This window comes from Elgaria multicarinata, chromosome 5 (genome assembly GCF_023053635.1).
Source record: "Elgaria multicarinata webbii isolate HBS135686 ecotype San Diego chromosome 5, rElgMul1.1.pri, whole genome shotgun sequence".
Taxonomy (NCBI): Eukaryota; Metazoa; Chordata; class Lepidosauria; order Squamata; family Anguidae; genus Elgaria; species Elgaria multicarinata.
Genome location: NC_086175.1, coordinates 134,847,274 through 134,866,297, shown reverse-complemented (window position 1 = coordinate 134,866,297; position 19,024 = coordinate 134,847,274). Strand labels below are relative to the sequence as shown.

Below are 19,024 nucleotides of genomic sequence, written 5' to 3'. Positions count from 1 at the left end.
GTGGACCTTGATCTGATCCTGCATTCCTGTGTACTTAAGCAAGAGCGCATGCTGGCTGTAGGGATACTGTAGGGATACTGGGGCTTGGAGTCCAAGGCATCTGGAGGGGTTGGCGAAGGCTGCTCCACACATACCCACACTCGCCCACATCAACAACCAGACAAAGAATCACCCGAGTCTTTATGTGTCTATCTGCACACTAACAATTTCAGGAGAAGGTCTTCTATGGTGAATCAGGAGGGTGCCAGAAAAGGGCCTTCTCAGTGGTGGCACCCCAATTGTGGAGTGCTCTCGTGTGGCGCAGAGCGGTAAAGCAGCAGTTTCTGCAGCTGAAACTCTCCCCACGGCCTGAGTTCGATCCCAGCGGAAGCTGGTTTCAGGCAGCCGGCTCGGGTCGACTCAGCCTTCCATCCTCCCGAGGTCGGTAAAATGAGTACCCAGCTAGCTGGGGGAAAGGTAATCATGGCCGGGGAAGGCAACGGCAAACCACCCCGCTATAAGGCCTGCCAAGAAAACATCAGCGAAAGCTGGCGTCTCTCCAAGAGTCAGTAATGACTCAATGCTTGCACGAGAGGTTCCTTTCCTTTCCTTCCTCCCCATGGAGGCTTGCTGCAGGGTGCCTACCTGGATAACATTTTTAGTGCCAGGCAAAGACCTTTTTTTAAAATAAATAAATAAATAAAAAATCTCAGAACTTTTAATTTAATCTATTTGTTTTATGAATCACTGGAAAATTCTTGCCCGGTGCGTCATCCGTCTTTATGCTATTCTCGATTGTGCAGGTATTTCCGTACGTTTTTAACTAGCTTGATCGTGTTCTGAAATTTGGTAAGCTCGATTGCAAGGCGAGGTGTAAAACCTTGTAATAAATCAACGATCAACATACTGGCTGATCTGACGCATCGCAGTGGCAAAAGCAAACCTTCCCAAACATACCTAGGGCCCTTTCTACACCATCGTTTTTTTGGAGGGGTCATCCCAGGATTATCCCTGTGTGTCCACAGGGGGATCCCGGGATCAGGGAGGGATGATCCCTCCATTTCCCCGGGATAATTGAGACTTCAGTTATCCCCGTTTTACATGAGGTCCCAAGACGATGCTGAGGACCGCAGGCAGTGTGGGCGCCCATCCCAACTTCTTCCCTCTTTCCCGTGAGTAGCGGGGGGTCATCAGAGGGAATGAGCCGGGATGGGGGGAGTCCAGAGCCCTTAGGGGTGGGGTGGGGAGTGGTGGGTTTTTTTCTTTCTTACCTTTTAATTTTCGATGGAGCGCGAGTGCGCTCCAGCTCTGGCCCTTTTTTAAAAAATGAGGGCGACTATCCCGGAAGCACGTAAGTCCAGGATCACACCTCTCCTTCCATCTACCCCAGCCTTCCTCAACCCGGGGCGCTCCAGAGGTGTTGGACTACAACTCCCAGAATGCCCCAGCCAGCTGGCTGGGGCATTCTGGGAGTTGTAGTCCAACACCTCTGGAGCGCCCCGGGTTGAGGAAGGCTGCTCTACACCCTTAGGTGTAGAAAAGGCCTTTGACTCAGACAGGCTGTTTTCCCTGAAAAGATGCGCATGGGGTGTGGGGTGAGATTAGGGAGGAAGTTGACATGGGTCCACATGGTGCTTTAAAGGAGAAGTGGTGGTGGTGGTGGTGGGCCCCAAAGTCAGCAGAACACTTTTTTTAAAAAGAGGGGATTCCCACCACCACCACCAGCAGCACTAGCAAAGCCAGAGGTGAGATTTACAGCATTATATCCCAAATCAACTTGGAAAGGAGATGGGAAACCAGCAGCATTGCCTTATCCAATCAAGAAAAAGAGGAGGAGGGAGAATTAGAGGGGGGTCCCAGCATTTCTTTCATTAGCATCCCTACCTTGGTGCGGAGTCCCCGCCAGAGGTAAAAAAAAAAAAAAAAATCCCATGCGCTCAAGGCACTGCTAAATTTAGCACTTTTCAAAAAACGGTCAACTACCAATTTAAAACGTTTAATGAGCTAAAGAGGTGCCCTCAATTTATCAGGCGATCAAAAGAGGGGGTGTTGTTTTTAATTCAAGTAGTTCTAAAAACTGCAAACGAAAAGCACATCCGTGGATTAAATGCTTTTTGCTACGACACTGTGGGCCTTATTTAAAAACAAAGGAAGGAGGATTCAGAAAAACATTGGGTTGTATCTAGTGTTAGCCCAGAGGGCTTTGGTGATGGGGCAGGATAGAAATGTAATGATGGAGGAGGAGGAGGAGGAGGAGGAGGAAGAGGAGGAGGAAAATGAAAAGGAAGAGGAAGAAGAGGAAGAAGAAGAAGAAGAGGAGGAGGAGGAGGAAAAAGAAGAAGAAGAAGAAGAAGAAGAAGAAGAAGAAGAAGAAGAGGAGGAGGAGGAGGAGGAGGAGGAGGAAGAAGAAGAGGAGGAAAAAGAAGAGGAGGAGGAAGAGGAAGAGGAAGAGGAAGAAGAGGAGGAAGAAAGAAGAAAGAAAAAGAAGAAAGAAGAAAGAAGAAAGAAGAAAGAAGAAGAAGGAGAAGAAGAAGAAGAAAAAGAAGAAGAGTAGGAGGAGGAAGAGGAAGAGGAAGAAGAGGAAGAGGAAGAAGAAGAAGAGGAGGAGGAGGAGGAGGAGGAGGAGGAGGAGGAAGAAGAGGAGGAAAAAGAAGAGGAGGAGGAAGAGGAAGAGGAAGAGGAAGAAGAGGAGGAAGAAAGAAGAAAGAAAAAGAAGAAAGAAGAAAGAAGAAGAAGGAGAAGAAGAAGAAGAAAAAGAAGAAGAGTAGGAGGAGGAAGAGGAAGAGGAAGAGGAAGAAGAAGAAGAAAAGGAAGAGGAGGAGGAGGAGGAGGAGGAGGAGGAGGAGGAGGAAGTCGTCGAAGTCTAACTTAACTCCCGTTTATTTCAAGTAGGACTAATACTGGATACAACCCTCTCCTTTCCCCTCCAAATGCAAATCCATAGATTAAACATGGAATAAAACCCATATGATGATCTGATATAACATTTCTTTAAATTGGGCTTCAGCCCTGTATTAGAGGCCCGGAGCACCGGCTTCCTCCCCTAGATCCAAAGCCCGATCCGCCCACTGCACAAAAACCCTAATACCACAGACCAAAAAAAGTCACATGGGCCCTAAGACAAAACACACAAGAGACAGCAATTACATCTACTTAAAACAAACAGAAACGAAACGACTCTCATGCGTGGCGGAACCGCCTAATACACGGGTCCCCCGTTTCGACCTAGTTGCCTTTGAGACCGTCGCAACCTTGCTTAATCCACCCAGGACAATCTTTGGAGCAAACTGGATGTGATGCTAAAAAGCCCTTGTGGTGACCTCAGGCCTGTTGCCAAATTATTTTAAAGCTCAGGCAGATGAAGGGGGAGAAGAAATTCAAAGCGCAGCAGTGGCAGGGGAGAAGGATGACCTGTTTCCCTGCCAAGCGGGTTTTGCCATTTCTATCCCTGCATTAAGGCCTAATCTTAATGCAACCTCTCCATCGTGCCTGGGTCCAGCTCCAGCTGAGAGCCCCCTTCCTCCTGCTACCAACTGTCACTGCAGAGGCCACCAGTGAGGGAGGAAGCAGCAGCCAGGCACCTCTCCATCGTGCCTGGGTCCAGCGACAGCTAATAGCCCCCCTTCCTCCCTGCTACCAACTGTCTCTGCAGAGGCCACCAGTGAGGGAGGAAGCAGCAGCCAGGCACCTTTCCATCGTGCCTGGGTCCAGCTCCAGCTGAGAGCCCTCTCCCTCCTGCTACCAACTGTCACTGCAGAGGCCATCAGTGAGGGAGGAAGCAGCAGCCAGGCACCTCTCCATCGGGCCTGGGTCCAGCTCCAGCTGAGAGCCCCCTCCCGCTGCCAACTGTCAACTGTAATTGCTGAACTTTGCAACTAAGATTGTAGTGCCTGAATTTGCTTTCCTTTCCCCCTCTCCTCCACCTCCCTCCCAATCCCCTTTCCTTTTGTGTCATGTCTTTTGATTGTAAGCCTGTGGGCAGGGACTCTCAAGAAATACTTTTGTGAGCCGCCTTGAGAGCCATTTTTGGCTGAATGGCGGCATAAAAATGCTTAAATAAATAAAAAATAAAATAAAATAATCTACCCCAAGCAGGATATTGCACTGTGAAAGTGGTAGGAAAGCGGTATGTGGCACGTGTCAATGGGCCCCAACAGTGGTCCGTGCAGTTCGATACGGCTGTAAAGTAGTAGTGTGGCTCCTGCCTTTTATATACCGCTTTCGTAGTGCCACATCCTGCTTGGTGTAGAGTAGGCCTAAATAGATTCGGCAAGGCCTGGGTTTTGTTTGCCACGTAGGGCGTGGCCTTTCGGTGGCATGGATGCCCAGGGGCCAAACTTGGCAGGTGGAGCTCCGTGTGCTGACAACCGCATTGGTTTCGGGCCAGAGAACACCCCTCCCTCCGCCCCACCTGCCCCGTCACAAATAATTAGCATGGATGAATTAGCCCCTGCCATTCTGCACAAGGAACAGCCATAGAAAAGTCGAGAAAGGTTTTGCTCTTGATCGAAGGGTGGGAAAGAGAGAGGCTGATGGCGATACACAGAGCTGGTAAAGCACAGATGCGTGCAGAAGCAGCCTGGATGAGGGAAGAGAAGGGAAATGATGTTAGCCAAAACTCTATCCTGCCCCCCGGTCCTGTGAATGGTGCCAGTTCAGGGCAAACGTCCAGGCTGAGAACCGCTTTGCACTCAATGCCTCCCCGCCCAGGTTCAGACAACACATTAAACCAGGGCCGGATCTACACTATTGCTTTAAAGCGCTTTATAACAGTTATAAAGCGCTTTAACTGCTTTTAAGCGCTATAAAACTGTTATAAAGCGTTTTAACACAATAGTGTAGATCCGGCCCATGTTGCTTCACTACAAAACGGTTAACAGAATGCATGAACCTTAATGCATTCTATTAACCATTTTGTGATTAAGCAGCATGGTTTAGCCGCTAGCAGCCTTCCTCAACCTGGGGCGCTCCAGATGCGTTGGACTACAACTCCCAGAATGCCCCAGCCAGCTGGCTGGGGCATTCTGGGAGTTGTAGTCCAACGCATCTGGAGCGCCCCAGGTTGAGGAAGGCTGGAAACTTTTGCGGGTTGTCTGAACGGGGCCATTATGGGTTTCCTTCATGGGGAGACATTCCATGCAGAGAAGGAAAGAAGTGTGTCAAACTCACGTATAGATCTCTCTCTCTCTCTCTCTCTCTCTCTCTCTCTCTCTCTCTCTCTCTCACACACACACACACACACACACACACACACACACACACACACACGCACATGTATTTTGCTGTGTGGTGCAACTGTGGATCCCCAGTGCACGTACACCAAGCAAAATCCCACAGGGCCATGGGCGCACCGTCAGCTGCAGGCCTTTCCCAATACGGAAACGCCTTCCGCTCAGCACAAACGCAACGCCTCTGAAACGCAGCGTGAAGCCCCTGGAAGCTTTTAGGGCGTTCTGCATTCCAGATTCGCATCCCCAGAGGTGGGGCCGGGGGGGGGGGGGCTGGTGCTTGTTTCAAGGCAGCCGTTTAACAAAAGGCAACGAAAAGAAAAAAGCGGTTCGCTCGTCCGTCTAGTCCAGTGGGGTTTCTTCCGCACGTCAGTGGCTTTCCGGGCCCTCAGGTAGAGAGTGTCTTTCTTTCCATCACCTGCTACCTGCGCCTTCTAACTGGGAGATGTCAGGGATCGGGGCTGGGACCTTCTCCGTGCAAGGCAGGTGCCCGGCCATGGAGTTGGGAGCGGCTTTTCATGGATTTCTGGAAGGAAATCGCCCAAAGCCCTACGGTAAAATCCAACATCAGTTCTCCTTACAGCAGACCCATTGAAACGAATGAGATTTAAGACAGTCACGACTGATTTAAGTCCCATTCATTTTAATGGGGTCCCGCCTTGACGGCGGCACGAGGCCTCAGGCTCCTGCATTGGCGCTCCTTCCTGGCATCTGCACAGGAAGGCGTGCCAATGCGGAGTTGCTGCTGTCACCACCGCCGCCAAGCCGAGCACCGGAGAGGGGGGAGGAATGGGGCAGCCAGCTCTCCTCCCTCTGACCTCCCTCTGGCTGCCCAGTTCCTCTCCCCCCATTATTATTATTATTATCTGTAGATGCGAGGGTTCGCCCTTTCATAGAATCATAGAATAGCAGAGTTGGAAGGGGCCTACAAGGCCATCGAGTCCAACCCCCTGCTCAATGCAGGAATCCACCCTAAAGCATCCCTGACAGGTGGTTGTTCAGCTGCCTCTTGAAGGCCTCTAGTGTGGGGGAGCCCACAACCTCCCTAGGTAACTGGTTCCATTGTAGTACTGCTCTAACAGTCAGGAAGTTTTTCCTGATGTCCAGCTGGAATCTGGCTTCCTTTAACTTGAGCCCATTGTCCCATGTCCTGCACTCTGGGAGGATCGAGAAGAGATCCTGGCCCTCCTCTGTGTGACAACCTTTTATGTATTTGTTGTACTGCTCTAACAGTCAGGAAGTTTTTCCTGATGTCCAGCTGGAATCTGGCTCCCTGTAACTTGAGCCCGTTATTCCGTGTCCTGCACTCTGGGAGGATTGAGAAGAGATCCCAGCCCTCCTCTGGGTGACAACCTTTCAAGGACTTGAAGACTGGGTGGAGTGTGGAACATGCAAACACCGGGAAACCAGCCAATGATTGGTGGTTGTGGGGGAAGGGGCGGGGCCATTCAGCGATTCCCAGTGGGCTGGATTGGGACTATGTGTGTGAAGTTATGCATCCCTGGACTAGATGGACAAACAGCCCTGGACTCAGTCAGCTCCCAAAAGATTGTCCTAGATGTCTTGGGTTAAGACATGGGGCTCATCTACGCCAAGTAGGATATTCCACTATGAAAGCAGTATATGAGAGGCAGGAGCCACACGACTGCTTTATAGCGGGATTGAAGTGCACTCACAACGGTTGGGGCCCACTGACACGTACCATATACCACTTTCATACCGCTTTCGTAGTGTTATATCCTGCTTGGTGTAGATGGGTCAATGGGCCTCAACAGTTGTCAGGGCACTTCAATACCGCTATAAAGGAGTAGTGTGGCTCCTGCTTTTTATATACCGCTTTCGTAGTGCCACATCCTGCTTGGTGTAGTTGAGCCCACGGACAGAGCGAGGTTCAGGTCATGGGGGCGCTTTCACGCAGCCTCTTTGAAAGCCATCTCAAATCAGTCTCCTTATTGGCAGCTATCAAAGAGAGGGGGCGGAACTTCCTCCTTTGGAGGATGGAGTGGCAATGAGTTACAGAAGAGCTGAAGAAGCAGACACCTTCAGCAAAGCTGGCCGCCATGGAGTCTTATGGCACACGAGCGGCTCCATCCCGGCGTATTCGGGTGGAAGGAGAAGACACATGAAGGGAGATTTTGTATTTAAGATGCATGTGTGTGTATTCATTTATTTTTAGAAAAAGGCAAATTGCATCAGCTGGAGGGTAAACAGGCTCAGAGCAGGGACATAGAAGGGATTTCACCCTTCCCTTTGTCTGATTTGGTCCCAAGGAAAATCCCTCTTCCTGAAGATTTAGAAATCTGCTTTGTGCGGTGGGATCCTGCACGGATCAGAGCTTTCCTTCCAAACGCACATATCAGCTTCAGAAGAGGGATTTCCTTTAAGATCAACGCTGCGGAGGAAAAGGTTAAAGCCTCTCTTCATACTTCTCTGCTCTTATTATCAAATCCTTCAGCTAATGTAATTTGCATTTAAAAAAACAAAACAAACAAAAAAACCTGTGATTTGGGCCCTTAATGTGCCCTGGGACACATTTGAGGAATCAGTGCCATACGGCAGCCAACCTGGCGCCCCAAAAGATTTGATGGACTACAACTCCCATCATTCCACAAGCTTGGGAATGATAGGACTTGTAGTCCAGCACATCTGGAAGGGGCAGGTTGGGGAATGTTGTTATAATGTTGTCTTGTAAACCGCCCAGAGAGCTTTGGCTATGGGGCGGTATATAAATGTAATAAATATAAAATAATAAAATAAATACGAGGTGCTTGGAGATTTGACAATTTGTAGCTGCTTAACGTAGTTAATTCCCACATCCACATGCAGGTATCCTATGCAGCTAAGTCTTGCAAATTGCGAACTTTTTGCTTGAACTTCCGGTGGATTCTTTTATTTATTTATATATATATTCTACTTTAACCTAAATTTGCAGCGATGCTTGAAAGGAAAACAAAAATAAACAAAGGCAAAAAAAACCACACCAAAAACCAGACGGAAGGTGGGATGAGGAACGAGGCACCAGAAATTACCTGATTATGTGATAGCTGTAAAGATGCCAAAATGCAGCAGCAAAGAGAAAGAGAGAAGAAAGAGAGAGAGAGAGAAAGAGGAGAGGAACATGCAACAACCGTCAGAGCAGTAAGGAAATACTCAAGGCGAGGAGGCCAAGAAAACCACCTCCTTTGAAGTCAACGTGGTTCATCATTCCTCCCTGGGTAGCACGGTCAAAAATGTGGGATTTCGAATGGAGGAATTTTAGCTGTTGATGTGCAATACAGAGGAACCAAACCAGGGCTGGGTGAGTGGGTGGGAAGTATTCCCCGTTTCTTGGCCACCATGTAACTCCCTCCTAATCCATGCAACTTCCTTTTAGAGAGGGCACCCTAGAACATCTACAGCATCCAATGTTGATGCTTACCTGTCCAAAGAGTGCTTGAAAGGGGGCGTGGGAGGAGATCCCTCCAACCTCCAAATTCATCCTCATAGTTCATCTGCATCTGCCTATGCATCCAGTCATAGAATCACAGAATAGTAGAGTTGGAAGGGACCTATAAGGCCATCGAGTCCAACCCCCTGCTCAATGCAGGCATCCACCCTAAAGCATCCCTGATGGATGGTTATCCAGCTGCTTCTTGAAGGCCTCTAGGGTGAGAGAGCCCACGACCTCCCGAGGTCATGGGTTCCATTGTCGTACTGCTCTAACAGTCAGGATGATTTTCCTGATGTCCATTGCCGCCCTCTCTGTTCTCACTCGTCTTGTTTTAGGTATTTAAGAGTTCCACAGATATTTCTGCCCCCACCTTTGATCTGCTTTCGCCTCTCGGCTCAGCATTAACCCTTCCATTCAAAGCTGTGCCGGCAGTCTGGGGATCAGGAACTAGAAATCCTTAGGCCACATCCAGCCCACTTGGCCCTCTGTTTGCCTGTCTAGAAGTGGAGGAAGCCAACAAAACCTGACAGCAGGTTATTTGAAGGTGCCCAAGTTGAGGCACAGGCCCATAGAATCATAGAATAGCAGAGCCGGAAGGGGCCTACAAGGCCATCGAGTCCAACCCCCTGCTCAATGCAGGAATCCACCCTAAAGCATCCCCAACAGATGGTTATCCAGCTGCCTCTTGAAGGCGTCTAGGGTGGGAGAGCCCACAACCTCCCTAGGTAACTGATTCCATTGTCGTACTGCTCTAACAGTCAGGAAGTTTTTCCTGATGTCCAGCTCGAATCTGGCTTCCTTTAACTTGAGCCCGTTATTCCGTGTCCTGCACTCTGGGAGGATCGAGAAGAGATCCTGGCCCTCCTCTGTGTGACAACCTTTCAACTATTTGAAGAGTGCTGTCATGTCTCCCCTCCATCTTCTCTTCTCCAGGCTAAACATGCCCAGTTCTTTCAGTCTCTCTTCATAGGGCTTTGTTTCCAGACCCCTGATCATCCTGGTTGCCCTCCTCTGAACACGCTCCAGCTTGTCTGCATCCTTCTTGAATTGTGGAGCCCAGAACTGGACGCAATACTCTAGATGAGGCCTAACCAGGGCCGAATAGAGAGGAACTCACCATTCCTTCCTTCCGTTTCAAAGTGGTTGACTAGAATTCTAGACGTGACGACATCTGTTTTTGTTCTCCTCTTACTTCTGACCGTCTTTGTCTCACCCAGGACTCTTAAAAAAGGCAGCTTTTCTGAGGCTAACAGAAAGATGATTGCAACTTCCCAGGCCTTCAAAACTATGCAGGAAACAGCAAACGGCCTTTACAGCCAGGAATCATCCAAGTTTAGCAGCTACCTAATTCCCTAAATCTCTGCACAGCCGTAAACTTGCTCCCGTAACGGAAGTTTTGACCCTCATTTGAAAGCACCCTATGCTGGCTGGGGGGGATGATGGTTGTTGAAGACCAACACGTCTGGATGGTGCCAGGTTGGGAAAGGCTATTTTCAAGGGTTATTGAGGAGGTTCCGTAGGCCTTAAAAGCGCCTCCACACACGATTGGGGTGGGTGGGGTGGGGATGAATGACAATACTACAAAAAACGCTGACCGGTGCCACTTACTTCTGGAATATAAACACTCCCACAATTATGACGAATGAAACGATATCAGCTATTATCCAGATCAGACTGTACTCCTCCGGAGCCTGGAAGCGAAAAAGAACGCCCACGTGCCGTTGCATTAATATTCACATGAAAAGGAATTATTAATATTTTCTCTAAACGCGGGGGCATGGGGGCGCGGCGGCTAGGTTGTTGGGTTCTTCAATCCCCCCCCCCTATTGCTTTCCCCCCTGTGATCTGCAATTTTGTATCAAGAAGAAACAACATTCTGGAATTGGGGAGAGGGGGATTAGGACAGATGGTTACCATGGCCTCTCAAGGGCCATTCTGGGTGGGCATGATGGGAGTTGAAGTCCAACTCATCGGGAGCCTTGTGGGTGGCTGCTAACTGAGAGTGTGACCAAGAACACACCCAACAAATATTCTTCTGCAGCCGCTCCTTGGAGAGGAATGTGGGTGGGTGGGTGGTATTTTAAGGAAGGCTTCCTGCCATTATGAATCGTCTAGTGCAGCCTTCCTCAACCTGGGGCGCTCCAGATGTGTTGGACTGCATCTCCTAGAATGCCCCAGCCAGCTGGCTGGGGCATTCTAGGAGATGCAGTCCAACACATCTGGAGCGCCCCAGGTTGAGGAAGGCTGGTCTAGCGGGAAGTCCTAATGGGATTCCAAGGAACCTGAGGATTCCCCAGAACACAGTGTGAAACCACCACCACCACGACCCGGATCAACCAAGTAAATTTAAATACATTTGCCATATTTCCAAAGCTTCAATGTAGGTGTTTTTGAAGCCAGTAAATCACAGTTTTTAAAGCTCAGCTGAAAACTTTTCTTTTTTCTAAAGCTTTTAGAACTTGATTTTGATTTTAGAACTTGACTGCAGCAAGATTGATTGTAGCTAGGAACTGGAAGATTCAGGGGGAATGTTCTATTGAAGAATGGTACAAAGAAGTATGGGATATAGCTATTAATGATAAATTGACTTGTAATATTAAATTGAGAAGAGGTATAGCTAAAACAAATGATTTTGAAGGAATTTGGAAACAGTTCCTAATATTTGTGTTTTCTAAGGGAAGTGGGAAACCGCCAGCAGAAGAAAGTATGAGATTTTGGAATCAGGAATGAGATCCCGAGGTGGGGGGTGCACTTATATGTTAAGTTTGATTATGTTATGTTGATATGATATTATGTATTCAACATTTATTCAACATTTATGTAGTACGTTGTTTTCTTTAATTGTAATGCTGTATGTTTAAGTATTGTAGAAAAAAATAAAAAATATTTTTTTAAAAAAGAACTTGATTTTGACCTTACTTTTATACTGTTAGTTTTACTCTCCCCTGTGCCTGTTTGGTGCATGCTCTTCCCCTTCTTATTGCTTTATTATGATTCTATTAGAATGTGAGCCTATGCGGCAGGGTCTTGCTATTCTATTGTTTTACTCTGTACAGCACCATGTACACTAAATGACAGCTCAGATAGATGCGACAGCCAGGAGTGCCTACTATCAGCTTTGGCTGATACGCCAGCTGCGCCCCTTCCTAGAGTTGGAAGACCTAAAGACGGTCGTGCATGCGCTGGTAACATCAAGGCTCAACTTCTGCAATGCGCTCTACACAGGGCTACCTGTGTTCCTAGTCCGGAAACTTCAACTAGTTCTAAATATGGCAGCCAGGTTGGTCACTGGTACACCTAGGGGTGACCACATCACACCAGTCTTAAAATCCCCTCACTGGCTGCCAATTAGTTTCTGGGCGAAGTATAAAGTGTGGGTTATCACCTTTAAAGCCCTATATGGTTTGGGTCCAGGCTACCTGCGGGATCGCCTCCTCCCGTACAATCCGCCCCACACACTCAGGTCCTCTGGGAAGAATTCACTCCAAACAAAACCAAGGCTGACAACTATTACCCAGAAGACCTTTTCCTCTGCTGCTCCCAGATTATGGAATGACCTGCCGGGAGAGATTCGTCAACTTAACAGTCTTCCAGAATTTAAGAAAGCCGTAAAGACTGATCTCTTCCGGCAGGCCTACCCAGTTGAATTTTAAGATGTCTTTTTTTTAATGGTGTGCTGCTTTTAATGATGCACTGGTTCTAAACGTTTGAATTAGTTGTATGTATTTTATTGTGATTTTATTTGTGTTGTACCCCGCCTCGATCTGGAGGGAGAGGCGGGTAACAAATAAATATTATTATACTGATGGTGCTATAATAATAATAATAATAATAATAATAATAATAATAATAATAATAATAATAATAATTTAATAATCTGACGAGAGTAATTACATCAGGAGCAAAAGAGCTGCAAGAATTAAGTGTGCCCTTAGACCTGGTGCCCCCCTCCCTGATGCTTTGGACTTCCAACTCCCATCAGCCCCAGTCAGCACGGCCAATGGTCAAGAATGCTGGGACTTGTTATCCAAAACATCTGGAGGGCATCAAGTTGCGGGATGCTTTTCTTGATCAGTCCACGGAACCAAATGGACGTGCGTCAGAATAAATGCTCCATCAATCCACTAGATGATGCTCTAACACATGAAATTGGTGGCCAGAACAGGGGAAGCTACCGCCACCGCCACTACCAATGCAACAGCTTATCTAGACCAGCCTTCCCCAACCTGGTGCCCTTCAGATGGGTGGGGCTGCATATGCATTCACAGAGAGAGACAGACAGACAGACAGGCAGACAGACAGACAGACAGAGACAGAGAGACAGACAGGGATAGGAGAGACAGGAATTGAGAATAAAACGGCCAGTATCGTACTGCCCTTATACAAATCTATGGTGCAACCACACTTAGAATGCTGTGCACAGTTCTGGTCGCCACACCTAAAAAAGGATATTATAGAGCTGGAAAAAGTGCAGAGAAGGGTGACTAAAATGATGAAGGGGCTGGAGCATCTCCCCTATGAGGGAAGGTTACATCAGCTGGGATTGTTTAGCTTGGAAAAGAAGAGGCGAAGAGGAGATATGATAGAGGTGTACAAAATCATGCATGGTGTGGAGAATGTGGACAGGGAGACATTTTTCTCCCTCTCTCAAAATACTAGAACCCAGTGGGGTCATCCCATGAAGCTGACAGGACAAATAAAAGGAAGTAATTCTTCACACAGCGCAGAGTTAAATTATGGAACTCACTACCACAAGATGTAGTGACGACCACCCATTTGGATGGCTTTAAAAGGGGGTTGGATACATTCCTGGAGGCGAAGGCTATCAATGGCTACTAGCCCTGATGGTTGTGTGCTATCTCCAGTATTGGGAGGCAGTAAGCCTATGTGCACCAGTTGCTGGGGAACATGGGCGGGAGGGTGCTGTTGCACCATGTCCTGCTTGTTCATCCCTGGCCGATGGCCGGTTGTCCCCTGTGTGAACAGAGTGCTGGACTAGATGGACCCTTGGTCTGATCCAGCATGGGACTTCTTGTGTTCTTATGATACAGAGAGACAGAGTCACAGAAAGAGGGAGAGAGAAACACACACAGAGAGACAGACACAGAGACAGAGACGGAGAGACAGAAACACAGAGAGACAGAGACAGGCAAATACAGACAGATGATAGACGCACCCACACACGCCAGGGGTCCTGATGCACACCACTCTTTCCTATCAGGATGCGGATCTCAGGGGTGGGCAGGGTAATCCCCTTGGGGTGGGGGGATTCACCAGCAGTGGAGTTGGGGTCACAGTAAATTCCTTTGTGGGGGGTCTGCAGGTTGCGCTCCCCTGCCTTAATGCCCCATCCTACATCTTTGGAACAGGCCGGGAAAGAAAGCGACACGGCTGAAACCTACTTACCATGAACCAGATGGGGGAAGGCAGCCTGCTGAGGACGTGCGAGCTGTCGGAGGTGACGGATTGGGCCCCGCTGCACCACAAGACCGAGTAAAGCCACGGCTCGTTCACAATGTACAGGTTTACGCTCAGGTTCGCTGCTGCGTATTCCCTGTTGAGAGAGCAGGGGGTCGGGGGAAGCACCGGCCGTTAAGGAGTTGCCTGCTGAAGATCAGAAAGACGGCCTCGCGGGGTCAGACCAAGCTGCCATTATCTAGTCCACCATGATCTTGTCCGGAGCAGCCAGGCGGTGGACCTGGGAACTTCACAAGAAAGGTAGGTAGACTGAGGTAGACTGCGTCCAAACATGCAGGCTCCATCTGACACAGAAGTCTAGGAACGAATTCTGCCCTACGATGAACTTCTATTTAATTTATCTTGTACTATAAGGTTATAAGCTCCTTTATCAATGCTTCCCAGCATACGAAGCAGGATGCATGTCATGTGTAATTTGGGGGATGAAACTGTAGGATTTTGACGCTGAGAGGTTCCACCACCCACCCACCTCCCAGGAAGAACACTGCAGTTAAGAGGAGACATGATAAGCGTACAGAATTATGCATGGTGTGGAGAAAGTAGGTAGGGAGACATTTTTCTCCCTCTCTCGTAATACTAGAACCCAGTGGGGTCATCCCAGGAAGCTGATGGGTGGGAGATTCAGAGGAGATAAAAGGAAACCCTTCTTCACACAGCGCATAGATAAACTATGGAACTCACTACCACAAGATGTGGTGATGGTCACCAATTTGGATGGCTTTAAAAGGGTGGTGATGGATAAATTCCTGGAAAAGAAGGCTATCGATGGCTGCTAGCCCTGATGGCTATATGCTGCCTCCTATATCAGAGACAGCACACCAGTTGCTGGGGAACGTGAGCAGGAGGGTGCTATTGTACTCATTTCCTATTTGCAGGTTTCCTACTGGCAGCTGCTCAGCCACTGTGTGAACAAGATGTTGGACAAGACAGGCCCTGGGTCTGATCCAGCACGGCTCTTCCTAAGGGTAAGACCAGACCAGCCCAAACCATTGGGTCGACAAGGAACAGCTTCAGGGAGCTCTCTTCCCCTTTCCCCAACAGGAAGGACACTTGGCTCCAACTACCAGTTCCAGAGCTAAAAGGAAGCACACTCCGGCCCCGTCCACTAGGTGGCTAGAGGACGCCGCCCTGCTGGATTGAGCAAACATTGCGTTTCTACGGCCATAGCTAGACCTAAGGTTTATCCCTGGATCATCCAGGAGTCAAACCTGTTCATCTAGGTGACACACAGGGGATCCAGGTCTCAGGCAGGGGCGAACCCTGGATGATCCCGGGATAAACCTTAGGTCTAGCTGTGGCCACAGTGTGCGTTACTGCCATGCTATTGTAAGCCGCTTTCAGGATTGTTCAGAAGAAAGTTGGGGGGGGGATACATCTTTTAAGCCAGGAATGTGGAGCTTCTTTTGGACTATGGGGCAAATTGCACACACACACACACACACACAGCCCAATCTGGATGTTGTCAGGAGGTGGGGCCCTGCCCAAAACCCCTCCCCTGACATCACACACCCCATTTCTCATTTCTTCGTGTAGAAAGGGCTGTGGAGCTTCACCGCATGGAGAAAAAGATGTCGCCAGCACCCGAGTTTCTCCTCTGTGGAGGCAGGGCTGGCAGAGCGGCAGGTTCCACGGAGGTTCTTCCGCGGGCCAAATCAGGCCGGCGGTTGCCTATCCCTGGTCCCTAGCAAAGCAAACAAAAACGTGGAACACCCCCAAGAAGCACATCCTTCCCATCTGCCTGCAAAACCTTTGCCCCGGCTCCGAGCCGACGCCCCTAAACTATTTCATCCTATTTCCTGACCGTGGAGGGAAAAAACAAACTCCCAAGCAAACCCTCCGAGGGCCCCGATGCAACATCCATTAATGCAGTAATTGAAGACAAGACAGGTTGATTAAGGGTTATTAATGGGCTGGATTTTGTGCACAGAGTAATTTCCGAAATAAACGGGGACCTTGGACTTCATCACAGCTCCATGGTAACAGCAGGTGCTGGGGGTGGGGGGAAGAGGAGCAGGCAGAGACAATGCCTGAGGTGCGACTTGTATATAAAAAGGCCTGATCTCGTTCCACGGAGGATATTGGGACAACCAGCATCAGGGACACATCTGTTACTTCAGCCTTCCTCAACCTGGAGCCCTCCAGATGAGTTGGACTACCACCCCCAACATCCCCCCAGCCAGCACGGCCACAGAGAGTGATAGTCAACACATCTGGAGGGTGAACTGACCCACTGTCACAACAAGGCCTTAGTCACAGGGGTGGGTACACAGCACTATGCCATAAGAACATCAGAAGAGCCCTGCTGGATCAGACCGAGGGTCCATCTAGTCCAGCACTCTGTTCACACCGGGGCCAAATAGCTGTTGACCAGGGACAATCAAGCAGGACACCCTCCCACCCATGTTCCCCAGCAACTGGTGCACCCAGGCTTACTGCCTCGGATACTGGACGTAGCACACAACCATCAAGACTAGCAATCATTCATAGCCTTCTCCTCCAGGAATTTAATCCAACCCCCTTTTAAAGCCATCCAAATGGGTGGCTATATTTATATCTCCGTCTCATATATATATATTCCTAAGAAGAGCCCTGCAAGATCAGAGCAAGGGTCCATCTAGTCCAGCATCCTCTTCACATAGTGGCCAACTGGCTGCTATCTGGAAGCCCACAGCACCCTCCCACCCATGTTCCCCAGCAACTGACATAGGTAGGCATACTGCCTCTGATACTGGAGGTAGCACACAGCCATCAGGATTAGTAGCCATTGATTCATGGCCTTTCCGTTGCCCATTTATTATCTTAACAGTAATTTATTAAGATTTTGCATTATCTATAGACAGCGAAATGAAAAGGCCAGAGGAAACTCCCTTACACCTGTTTAAATTACCCATCCATGGTTGTCTGCATAGGTTGGCAGCAGCTCTGTACGGTTTTAGCCAGAGAGAACCTTCTCCAACCATCTGGTACCCAATACTTTGTTAACTGGCAACGCCCAGGATTGGACCTGGGATGTTCTGTGGGCAAAGTATGCACTCAACCACTGAGCTATGGTCCATTCCCAAAAGGCAAGAGAATGACCAATAAAATTAGAACAAAATTATTCATGTCACAGCTGCAATTTAGAGAGCTACTTTATCATTATATGGAGAATAAAATTGTAGCAAAGAGACAAAAGAATTGATAACGAATTTGTCAACTGCAGCAAGGTTAATGATATCTGGGAATTGGAAGGTTCAAGGGGATTATCATATAGAAGATTGGTATAAAGAAATATGGGATATTGCTATTAACGATAAATTAACATGTAATATAAAAGTTAGACGAGGAATGATTAAAAACAAATGATTTTGAGGGAATATGGAAACAGTTCCTAGAATTTGTCTTATCTAAGGGGAGTGGAAAACCACCTCCAGAAGAAACAATGAGATTTTGGAAACAGGAATAAGATCCCGTGGTGGGGGTGGGGTGGGGGTGCACTTTTCTGTTAAGTATGATTATGTTAATAGAATAAGTTAGAATATATGTTATCAAATGATATATAACAAGTTATGAATTATGTAGTATTGGTTTTTTTATTGTATTGATGTATGTATTGTATTGAAGTATTAAATAAAATTATTTAAAAAAATAAAAAAATAGAGAGCTACTAAACCTGCAGCCCAACCCTGTGCAGGTGAACGTGGACGTAAGACCACAGAGACCAATGGGGCTCCTTCCCAGCGTAAGTCTGCAGCCAAATCTCATTTATCTGTGTGGGGTGTTCCTAGGAGGCCAATATTTCTCCCCGCCCTTACATTAAACTGGCATGCAAGAGGCAGCTATGCTTTAAGGTGGGTTCCTGCACTGAGCAGGGGGGTTGGACTCGATGGCCTTGTAGGCCCCTTCCAACTCTACTAGTCTATGATTCTATGAAAGCCAAGGGCAGAACCTGATATCGTCACTGGTGACCTTGGTGTACCGCAGGTTCAGTTTCTGGAAGCCTCGGTCCCTCAGCCGTTGCGCGTCTGCCTTGACGCTGGAGGTCTGCTGGAAATCCGGGGCGATCTCCTGAACGAGGCTCCGCTCTGAGTTGGGCAGCCACATCACCTGTAGCAATAGCAAACAGACAGTAGTGATTTGCTATGATAAAAGAGTGGCGGTTCTCGGAAAACAAAATCAAAAACCTTCGAAGCAGGGGTGGGTGGGGGCAACTTGTGGTCCTCCGCTGTCGTGATTCCAAGCCCTCCCCCGCCGAGAGGTGTGACAATAAAGAGGTCTGCCGTGCAATCCAGAAAAGCTTTATTCAAGTAAATAGATATCTCTTCAAACCTGAAGGGAGTGTGAAGGCTAGGAGCTGTCCCCTAAGCTTAATTTGACTTAACAAAGCAAGGCAGTTGCCTCTCTCACCAAAAAGGGACGGTTTCTTGGACCCTTCCTTCAGGGAGGTTCATAGAATCATAGAATAGCAGAGTTGGAAGGGGCCTACAAGGCCATCGAGTCCAACCCCCTGCTCAATGCAGGAATCCACCCTAAAGCATCCTTGACAGATGGTTGTCCAGCTGCCTCTTGAAGGCCTCTAGTGTGGGAGAGCCCACGACCTCCCTAGGTAACTGATTCCATTGTCGTACTGCTCTAACAGTCAGGAAGTTTTTCCTGATGTCCAGCTGGAATCTGGCTTCCTTTATCTTGAGCCCGTTATTCCGTGTCCTGCACTCTGGGAGGATCAAGAAGAGATCCTGGCCCTGCTCTGTGTGACAACCTTTCAAGTCTTTGAAGAGTGCTATCATGTCTCCCCTCAATCTTCTCTTCTCCAGGCTCAACATGCCCAGTTCTTTCAGTCTCTCTTCATAGGGCTTTGTTTCTAGACCTCTGATCATCCTGGTTGCCCTCCTCTGAACACGCTCCAGCTTGTCTGCGTCCTTCTTGAATT

At 48.5% G+C, this 19,024-nt stretch overlaps 1 protein-coding gene across 4 annotated transcripts in view; it reads right to left on the bottom strand.

Moving 5' to 3' along the window:
- GDPD5 (glycerophosphodiester phosphodiesterase domain containing 5) overlaps positions 1-19,024 on the bottom strand; it is a 219,667-nt gene that overhangs the window by 7,477 nt on the left and 193,166 nt on the right. For 3 of the 4 annotated variants that reach the window (XM_063127249.1, XM_063127251.1, XM_063127252.1), the window contains 4 exons: positions 18,044-18,201; positions 14,044-14,191; positions 10,246-10,328; positions 8,237-8,251 (listed from right to left, as the gene is read on the bottom strand). In XM_063127249.1, coding sequence (XP_062983319.1) covers positions 8,237-8,251; positions 10,246-10,328; positions 14,044-14,191; positions 18,044-18,201 — 404 coding nt within the window. The remainder of the gene's footprint in view (positions 1-8,236; positions 8,252-10,245; positions 10,329-14,043; positions 14,192-18,043; positions 18,202-19,024) is intronic. The other variant, XM_063127250.1, reaches the window with a different exon arrangement.